General features: G+C 39.6%; 1 protein-coding gene across 1 annotated transcript; it reads left to right on the forward strand.

The window, feature by feature from the left end:
* Positions 1–3,083: 3,083 nt before the first annotated feature.
* LOC104947774 (FH2 domain-containing protein 1-like) lies at positions 3,084–10,026 on the forward strand. The gene is made up of 12 exons (XM_010773864.1): positions 3,084–3,193; positions 3,845–4,254; positions 5,146–5,207; positions 5,878–5,980; positions 6,101–6,186; positions 6,270–6,370; positions 6,475–6,545; positions 6,624–6,731; positions 6,851–6,921; positions 7,017–7,134; positions 7,223–7,387; positions 7,470–10,026. Exons 2-12 carry the CDS (start codon positions 3,889–3,891, stop codon positions 8,736–8,738), a joined length of 2,520 nt encoding a protein of 839 aa, XP_010772166.1. The 5' UTR covers positions 3,084–3,193; positions 3,845–3,888; the 3' UTR covers positions 8,739–10,026.
* The last annotated feature ends 1,014 nt before the right edge of the window (positions 10,027–11,040 follow it).

Raw genomic sequence — 11,040 nt, forward strand, 5'->3', positions numbered from 1 at the left:
TTTTCTTTCTTTTATTACTTTTTTAACGGTCCGTGATCTACCCGCACCACACTCACGATCGACCGGTCGATCGCGATCGACTGGTGTGCGACCACTGCGTATACAGAGATCAGTGGCGTAACTATCGACGGTGCAGCCGGTGCAACGCAGCCGGCCATGGGCCCATGCAAAAAAAAAATGTGGGGCCCAAATGGCATTGACCGGTTCACGCAGTCTTCAAAGTAACCATGCAACCTAAATTACTTTTTAATTTGTCTGTCCAATGACCTTGCTCCCTTTCATGACATGTGATACCTTGCGTGACGAGCGAACCGTTAATCAACCTGTACTGTACTGTAGCTAGCAGCAGCAAGTTCGGCAGCATTATAAAAAATGTAATAGCTTAGCTATTACATTTTTTATAATGCTGCCGAACTTGCTGCTGCTAGCTACAGTACAGTACAGGTTGATTAACGGTTCGCTCGTCACGCAAGGTATCACATGNTCAGAAGTCCTTCTGTTTTTTAAAGCTGCGACCAGCAGCTAGTACAAGTCACTGTCGGTGTCACATGTACTGGGGGGGAGGTGTAGTCTACGTGATACGCTGGTATACGCCGTATACCCACTAGAAAATGCCAGTGATTTCCGTATACCCTCTTAAAAATGAGCGATATCATCGCTCATTTTTAAGAGGGTATACGGAAATCACTGGCATTTTCTAGTGGGTATACGGCGTATACCAGCGTATCACGTAGACTACACCTCCCCCCCAGTANGACTTTGTTGACGTCATTTATAGCCAGTGTGTTGCCTGTATCTGTGGACTTGTACATACAGAAGTAGTCTGATACAATATTTACAGTTTGAAAGGGTGTTAAATGAAATTTGGTGATGATTAATGTTTTTTGTGTTAAAACAGGACCGGTCAAATTTGACCGCAAACACAACACAACATATAACCAAAGCCACCGCACATTTTTCTTCATGGGTAATGTATTTTTAATCTTCCTTGTAAAAGAGTCTTGAATGCAAAGTGAATTTTACCAATAAGTGTCTGGGCTTGTTAATATTCTTGGCGGCATACTTTACAGGGTAACAAAAATTAATAAATTCACGACTTTTAATAATAAGACCAAATGTGTGCCTTATAAGCTGAGAACTCAAACACTTATACGGTACATCATAACCAGTTATATACTGTAGGGCTTTCCTGTGTTATACATGTTCATTGGGAGAGAAGCTGGAAAATGAAATGATCATAATAACTTGTTTGTAATGCCATGTGGAAATTATACCAATTGCACACACCTAGTGTACACAATGAACACAGCTGCTTGATTAAACTACTGTTCTTATAAAAGGCATGAGTCAACACAAGTCTTAATCAACATCCCTTAAGTCAACGTTGGCTACAGTGCACCTACTGCACAGCATAAGCCTAAATCTGACTAAAATGCTTATTGTTCAGTATTCCGAGAGATACTGAAACGTGTATACCCAGCCTAGAACATAGTGGTTTCAGACATTTTCAGAATTCCGATTTGTGGTAATGTCATCTATGACATTAATGGAACCACGCATGATAATTGAGTGAATACAACGACTGAAATTGAAGCTGAAGGCCCACCCCAGCTAGACATTTTTGGTTCTAAAAACATTCTGAGAATATTACCATTCATTGTTCTAGGAATGTGTTCAGCGGGAAGTTTTAGTTTGGTTCCAAGAATGTTCTTCTGAAAGGTAGGATAACGTTCTATAAAAACATTCTTAAAATGTTTGGTTATAACTTTCTTAAGATGTTTTTGAAACATTGTTATAACATTATGCCCTACCATTCTTAAAACGCTTTCAGCNTAATCATCACCAAATTTCATTTAACACCCTTTCAAACTATAAATATTGTATCAGACTACTGGTATTCATGAAAAACTGCAGTAAATATACAAAGAATAGACACTGAACATGTATTGCGTGTGCCTGGTGTGATCCATGTGGGGGGATGGGCACATAAGGGGGGGGACACATCTAGTGTGTGTGTGTGTGTGTGTGTGTGTGTGTGTGTGTGTGTGTGTGTGTGTGTGTGTGTGTGTGTGTGCGTGTTTGATCTGATCCGGTTGGTTACTAATTCCTTTTCTTTATGGCGGACCATGGGTGTTACAAAGTTGACTAAATCATCCAAAATTCAATGAAAGTGGTGATCAGCTATTTTATATGTTCAAATGTCTGCCGTGAAGGATATCATAAAGCCTTAATGCAATCGAATATAAAACAAAAAAGTTATGATTGATGAAAGTAGTAAAACGGTCAGATTTGCCCCGAACACAACAGGAGGGTTAACACACGTTTTGAACCTGCCTGCATTTCATCCAGAGCGTTATTTGTACATAAAAATAACATGACAACACTCATTAAAAGTCACTTTTTAGAATGTCTACAATTGGATACAAAATCCATTCCTTTCCTTTTGGTGTGCCTATTTCAGATGAGGAATCCAGTTAAAACAGTGTATTGAGTTTCTCTCAGACAGCTGAGAACCACCTCATTAGCACACAAATGCATCTGGGTATTACAGCTATCATTCTAAGGGATAATCATTTCTGGAACAGAGTTAAAGTGGTCATAGCTATTTAAAGGCCAGCCTAATCACAACCCCACATTCCATCACTAAAGCTTAATGTTTAACCAAAGAATGTTGTTTGGGTAATTTCTTATTGAATATTCATTCACTTCAATAAGAAATTACACCATGGCTCTAACACAGAGTGATTGTGTGTTCTTAGCATTAAAAAAAGTCTTATTACAACATGAATAAGCCTGGTTGGTCTTCTACTAACACCCTGAAGAAATCAATATTCCGTCTCAATCAATGAGGAAACTGATCACTGTGGAAGAGTCTTTTAGGCAGACTGCTCACATAAGTTCCTGACAGCTAGACAGAAAACAGAGTTGCCTCAAACTCCAGCCAAAAAGCCAAATTACCTTCAGTATAATTCCCAGAGTTCCTCCTACGGGAAGGTGCGGGCTGCCATGGACACAGTGAGTTACCTGGGCGTGTCGAGTGCACGCAGACTGGAGTTTCGACACTTCTCTCGCGCTAGCCAGGTTGTTGTCACTCTACTTTTGATGGTGAAGTTTTAACAAGAACACGGAGGACTAACACAAAGAAAGCGATACAAATGAGGATAATGGGGCATCAGCTGATCCAAGAGCAAACGTAAGTTGCCTTTTTACCTCCTGATTATGTTAGTAGCCTATTATTAAGAAATATTCTAATGGATTTTTTGGATAGGTAATGTTAGCTGCACTCAGAAAAAACACCGGGCCTTTTTTTTATTTAGGATAACGTATGGCTTTATTCCCATGCCAATTAAACATCTAAAGCTCACTCAACTGTTCTGAATTTAACATACAATTAACAATAGTTGTTTATTTACCTCCTAAAGTGTTACTAATAACTCCATATAAATGTGACTATTGTGATAGATTTGGAGTAACAGCTGCATTATCATTTCAAAGTATATAATAATGCTTTTCATATGTTTTGCCAACCAAGCACAATGGTCATTTAGTTTATATTCTGATTCTGATTCTGATTCTGATATACTTTGGAGAAGAAAATGCTTTATCCCTGGCATATTTCTGTTGTTTACAGCCATAGTGACTGCATGTGAGACTTCTAGTTAATATGTCCCTATCCTATTATGTTTCTTTCACTGTAAATGCATCATCATAATTGACAACAATTTCGACAAGTCCCTGCAGAACATTGGCTGCAGAATAATTTCTATAGAGACAGTCACTCAGTAATTAATTGTTTCCTGTACATTTGTTATAAGCTCTAATCTCGCCTATATGTGTGACTCAGATCATGACTGCACCCCAAACCGACTGAGAGATCCTTGACCAAAGATGCAACCAGGAGGTCCACCCGCTCCACCACCACCACCGCCACCACCACCACCACCACCGCCTCCACCTCCACCTCCTCCACCTCCAGCCTTTGGCCTCCCCCCATCACTACATGGCTTTGGCCTTAATGCCAAGGGAGCACACCGGCGCTCCAGGATGCGCAATTTTAACTGGGAAACCCTCCCCAAACACAGTGTGGAAGGAAAACACAACATCTGGACAGCAGATAAGACTGATGGGGAATATGAGCTGGACACTGAACACATGGAGGAGCTGTTCAGCCGCAAGCAGGACCAGCAACAAGTCAAGGCCCTGAACCGCCAGAGCCTGAGGGGCCAGCCAAATTCTGCCTCAGGAGGGGTAATGGTGAGTTCTCCAAACACAGAAAACAGGGGGTACATTTGGATGAATCAGTTGCCCCCAAGAGTTTAAAGCTATAGATTGAAATGTTTGCTATTTTTTGCTCAGTGTAATTCTGAGATATGGAGACAACTTCATTGACCTGGATTTATTTTTTGTTTTCTTTGCATGCAGTTTAGAGCTAAAACATAAAATCAGTACAGTACACTCTCCATTTTATGTTGATGTCCTCTGCTAAGCTTCTTCTCCATGCGACAGGAATTGGAACATAGTGACATTTTTGACACTTCACTTTTTAAAATCTTCTCCTTTTAAGAGTACAAAAACAAAGTATTTATAGATTGAATTGCAAAAGAGTATTAAGTAATATAATGTGTTGTGTGTTTTGATGTGGAATCACTCAATACAAGGGTGGAGTCTCACCATTCTTCATATCTGTTTGCTAAAGGAAGGTATAAATGTGTCATCCAACAGCTCTATTCTGTTTAGTAACCTCGTGCTCTGTGTTTGAGCTTCTGGAAATAATATGTATTGCCATTCAGTTAAAGTCTTAAACCAAAACATATCTATTTATAACCTCTATTTACGTTTTAGAACAAACATGGCTGTTAGTCTGACAAAGTAGATTAAAATATGTTACTAAACCTTAACTTTGACCTATGTCCCATTATTCAAGAGAGACACTGAGAATATGTATCACTGATGCAAAATTGTATATTTGCTCTGATTGTTCAATACAATCAACTCAAATAATCCTTAACCTTTGGAATCAACTATCTGTTTAGAAAACTAAGGGTATCTGTGATAAAAAAAAAAGACTTTGCTCAAGCCAATAGTGAAATATCTTAGCGACTGACAAGCTGATTTATCCAGGTTTTTGTCTGTATCCATTCCCAGGTTTCCATCCTCTGCTCCAAAAGAAGCATGAACATTGGAATTTTCCTGAAGCAATTCAAGCGGTGAGTCAGTGTTACTACTCATAAGGTGTGATGGGATTTTGCACAAAAAACTTGTCATGTCCCAATGTTCAACAACACAGGATGAGGCATAGAGAGTCTGCAACATACTCACAAACCTTACACATTCTGACATGTCCTGACAGGCCTGATCTAGACTGTTCTACAGCTCCAACAGGTTACCTCCCGGGTAATCCGCAGATCAATTACTCGGAGGTATTATGAATGTATTGCCTAAGGTTATTTGGCATACGCAACAAATCCAGCAGGAAGTGGAAACAATACCATAAAACCTTTAATGATGCACTCAAACCTTTGTCAGCCAATTCAAAATCAAGTCATCTAACTTTAGTACTACTGTCTACTAATATTGCGCCAAACATTTCCATATCCTTTTTATTTTTCTCTGTTACAAATATGTTTCTTGTAAAAGCATATTCCATCATTCCTATGTCCTATGCAGCACATGTTTTTTTGAGGATTGACATCATGAGGTTTGCTATTCAGCAAAGCTATTTGAGCATGTAGGGGCTTGTTGAAGTCAGCAGCAAAACAGCAGCAAAGTGTGGTATAAACTTAGACACATGCACTTCTCATAATAAGTCCTAACCATAAACAAACAATCATAATTTCTGAGTCTGAACCTTATGTGTCTTTCCATCTTACTCCACAGGACTGTAAAAGACATGATTGAAGAAATTAAATCAGGAAGTAGTCTCACTTTTGGTCCTGGAAAACTGAAGGAGCTCTGCAAGCTGCTGCCAGATGAAGGGGAGGTACTTGTGACAGCTGCTTTTACTTTTGTCATGTTTGTAATGCGTTTTGTTGATTTAACAACTTTGTAGCTGTTAGAAAGCAAGCTGGTTTTAAGTTTTGTGCTTGCCTGGTTTTTGCAGAAGAAGCAGCTGGTCGGTTTTAAAGGTGACCCCTCTGCTCTCCCTGACGCAGATCTGCTAATGATAATGCTAGTCAAGATTCCCAGGTGAGCTACCTGCATGTCATCCCATGTATTGCGTGTTAAATTTCAATAGTACTTCACTTATGATGGAAACCTTGTGTCTGTAGCTATGAAGAGCGTCTCAGCAGCTTGGTGCTCAAAGAGGAACTTTTCCCCCTCATGGATGAAATGAAAAACTTCATCAGCACTTTGACAGCAGCTGGAAATGGTATCATTGTCTTCCTGGATCTTTTATAAATAAGGCTGATATCAGATTTTAGACAGAAAGAGCTGTAATCCCATTTAGACATCACTATGTGTGTCTTCTTTTAGAGCTCTTGGAGTCGGAACACCTCCATTCCGTCATTCGCCTGGTGCTGAAGACTGGAAATTACATGAATGCTGTGAGTGTATAATAAAGTGCTGTCTTTCATGTCTTTTGTTTTTGTTTGTGCATCTATAATTAATTTGTTTATTCACAGGGTGGCTATGCAGGCAGTGCCATTGGATTCAGAATGGCTTCTTTGTTGAAGTTAGCAGACACTAAAGCAAACAAACCAGGAATGAATCTTATGCATTATGTAGTGATAGTAAGTTCCAAAGTACTTTAATTTGTTTGCAATGTAGAGTCAGTTTTACTAATCTGGTGATATTTTTGTTAAATTTGAATTTGATCCATGTTTGATCCATGTTTTTATATTAAACACAGCAAGCCCAGAAGTCAGACGGGGACCTGCTTAATTTTGCAGACCAACTCACACAAATTGAAGCTGCATCAAGGTAAACAATCTTACTAACAGACGTTCAGCATTTTCAACCCTTTTTTTATTTTCTGTATCATCAGAGTGTATATATATATATTTTTTTTTTCTTAGACTGAATAAAGGTGAAATAGAAGCAGAGTATGAAAAACAGGTAAAAAGAGTGCAAGATGCCAAAACGGACACCCTGAAGCAAGAAGACCTAAAAGCTCAGATGGATGATTTTCTAAAGGTGAGGAAGCCTTGTTGAGGAATGTGGCCAGGTTTGTCGAAGTTCAGTGGTGATAGCATGTTCTAATGTTTTTATATTTATCTTTTAGGGGGCTGAGGTCTGCTTAACTGAAATGGAGACCGACCTTCAGGAACTACAGTCAGTGAGTGACTCTGTGGCGGACTACTTCTGTGAAAACCCAGAGAAGTTCAAACTAGAGGAGTGTTGCTCCATTTTCCACTCCTTTTGTGAGAAATTCATGCGGGCCATGCAGGTAAGCCTGTGTATTGGCATGTTTTCTTTAGCTGAATTATAAAAAAAATCTGTTTGATTATTAACTTTGTAATTATCTGCAGGAAAATAAGGCTCGAGAGGGGGCAGAGGTGAAGCGGCGACACAGAGAAAGATTGCAGAATGCTGTCAAACGAAGGTCAACAGCTACCTGCTCCACTAGAGACAAAGAAATGGAAGGAATTCAATTGCAATCTGTCCTACAAAACTTTCTCACCAGTCGTGTCTCTCGGAGGAGACTCGGGAGACCCTCATCTGCTTATGGAAGCCCGACGAGCAGCAGTCCTAACGATGGGAGTCTATCTGAAATTAACCCTCAGGCAAACCTCCCCACTGGAATTCAAAAAAGAATAGGCTCTGTTAAAGCTACGGACATGGACAGAAAACAGTGGAGTTCAGCAGTTGAACTCTCAGAGAACCCTCCACAAAAGAAAACTCAAACCAATAGCGAGGACAACAAGGCAAAAGGCGACATTTCTAATGAACAAGAGGTGAACACTTTGAGTAAAGAGGACTCCAGAGGTCTCACACAGCCAGCCAGCAGGACCACCAGCGTTTCCTCCTCAGGCAGACTTTTCTCCACCACCACTGATGACAGTGAGGAAGACCTACACGATAATAACGAAGAGGAGGCCCAAAGATTGCGGGAAGCATCTAAAAAGGTTTTGCGCTTTCAGAAAAGCCGTAGCAGTGTCTCATCCGATTCTTTTGAAAATCTGAAATCTCCTGGTCCAAAAGGCACATTGACTCGTCAACGCACCTTTGATGAGGACACAGAGAGGTATCCTGGAGACCCCACCAATGAGGATTTAGTTAGACTTTTGCTAAATCCTCAGTCTTTCACAAAATGTGACCTTGGCCGACGCCATACTCTACCTTCTAAAGTTCCTAAAACTGAGGAAGAGGAAGCTAAACTGTGTCCCAAGCCACCAGTAAGATCTCCTTCTGCTGCAAGAGAAAAAGGGACACTGCCAGCAGAAGGGTCTGAACAAAATCCTTCAAATCAAGTGTTTGACTTTCCCAATTCATCTCAGAGCTTTAAGAACTCTGGTTCTAAAGACCAGCATTCTCCGTCAGCAGAAAAGAAAAGCAAGCTAAATGTTTCTGTAACCCATGTTCCAGATGCTGGACATGAGGAGCAAATCAAAGTGGACAAATCAATGGAGCCGTCAGGGAACCCCTTGCAGAGAAATAGTGAAACCCCCACTAACAGTGCATGGACAAAGACTGAAAACTCTGGACTATTTTTTGGCTTTTTAAAACGCCTTGGAGATATGAGCAAACTGCAGACTAGCAAAGAAACTGTCCATAAGGGCAATGATTCTAGTGTATAGGCATTGAGATGTATCAAACGTAAGGTCAGGAAAACACAAGTAGCTTTAGTGTAACTTTAATGACCTCATCATGGTGATTGTGTTATATTTAATGTTAATGTTGTGAATCGATAATGAGGTCTTTAAAGAGACAGAGAGATGTTTCTATGAAAGTGGTGGGAGTAGAGGATGTTTTTGTTGAGGAAAGGCAATTGGCATGTTGTACCACTAGATGGCAGAAAGTGACAGTAACATGGGACATTGTTGCTAAGGAAATAAGGGTGTTGTTGATTTCCAGGCAATCTGTACATTGTAACAAAAGAATGATGGGCACACTGTAAACCATTTCCCTATTTTGTATCAATAATATGAACATTAGATTGACAGTAAGGTGTTGTCCTTATCAGTTGGATAAATGGGAGAATATTTAAAGTGTGTGTGTGTGTGTGTGTCCTTTGTCTGGATTACAATGTAAAACCTTGCAGTATGTATTGAGAAAGCTCGTGGACGTTTAGTGAGGGAGCATAAAGAAATGTGACTGTTTGTACAATCTTGGCTTGATTCTTATTTTTGATATTTTGATACATTACTTATTGTACTGTATGCTTGAATTTAATACTGTTTTTCAGTTTTGCAATCATTCAATTATTTGCTTTTTGCTTTTTTTTTTTCCTTCTCTGTTGCTGTCACATAATCACATCAAAAATGCAGTTCAGGATGCTTTCAGGGTCATTCACAATTTAAACATTGTTTTGAGCTGAAATGGGTCAGTGTTACATAGGCAACCTGTATGTATGCAGAGCTGTACCATGGACTGTCAGTGGCAAAGTGAAGGGTGCTGATCTCAAATGAACTTGAGAACAGATTACTGTGGTTGAAGGGCCAACACCCGGTTTCTTATTATGAAGGAAGGGAATCAGCCTTGCTTCATTTACCGCTGTGCACTGCTTGTGGCAAAGCCAGGCTATGACCCCAATATCTGGAGCAGGTACAGAGGGGTCGTTGAGGCCACAGCCTGGGCCAATACATCTAGGATTACAAAATGTAAGTTCAACGTTGTCCAGCTGTCTGACTGAAGTGTACCAATGAGGTAATTACATCTCTTTGAACGTTTTTGTTATAATCTAAACAGCAACTGGAGTGATCTGAATGTGTTCTGTATTTATTTGCAATTTAATATATTTTATTTGACTGATATGGATAGCCATCAACATTTCCGAGAATCATTGGTGTTGTCACTGAATCGTGACTTGTTACAGTGTTGTTTTGTAATTGTACCTCTAATCATTAAGAGTGTCAAATAAATATGTATTAATACCTGTTTTAGTGTATAAGAGAATCACTCAATTGTAAAGCAATATACTTCCCACACATTTGACATTTATAGTCACAGCTCTACAATATCTTTGATATGTGAATTGATAAGTCCGACAAGTTAATGGGCAGTCACTTTAGGCTCATCTTATGTCTTTCCATTACAACCTCATATGATGTGCTGGATTTGTGTACTCAGTATAAGAATATAAAGCATTTTCCCACTCAACAATTAATTAGCCATGTAACACCTTGCCGTGTAGGGCCTGATCAAATATTATGGAGCAACCACCACTTTGATTATTTATGTTCTTACATAATTGTTTTTATCCACCCACTGACAAGCTGTCTATGATTTGATTGTATTATACAATCTATGTATCTGGTTAGTCAAGGAACTGGCAGTAATAAATATTTCCAGTCAGCCATAAAGATTTTATTTTTTAAAAGGAGAGCCTATTGAATAAAAACAATAACAATGTATTGTACAATAATATTCTAATTATTTATCTTATTATAAACAGATGTGTGAATAACATTAAATTCTGCCGTCTTCAGTATGTTACAAACCATGCTATTAGTTATTTTGACGGTATGAGTGTTGGCAGTGAGGCTTCTATGGTGTGGTTTGTGTGACCTGCTCACTGCTGCTGCTGCCAGACTGCAACAGCCATCTTGACTACATGGAAGCAGTTTCCATGGCAACTCCACATTGCAGAATAAAACCCAGAGATGAATGTGTTTGCCTCTCACACCAAGCCCCACCCCCAACAAACTCCCCACCGCCTGCACCACAACAGCAGTCTCACACAGTGCACCCACATTACAACACATTGCCATATTCTTTTCAATTATCCACTTCTCTCTATAGTCCTTCTCATTAATTTTCACTTAGAGCGTCTATTTACCCCTCCCCCACTGTCCTACAAATAAACCTTTAGAGTGAAACATCCATTGCTATGTTCTCTAAAAAACACTTTAGGTGAACATCTCAATTTCTCCTGAGTAC

The sequence above is a fragment of the Notothenia coriiceps genome, unplaced genomic scaffold, assembly GCF_000735185.1.
Source record: "Notothenia coriiceps isolate Sejong01 unplaced genomic scaffold, NC01 NC01_scaffold00013038, whole genome shotgun sequence".
In the NCBI taxonomy this organism is placed as follows: Eukaryota; Metazoa; Chordata; class Actinopteri; order Perciformes; family Nototheniidae; genus Notothenia; species Notothenia coriiceps.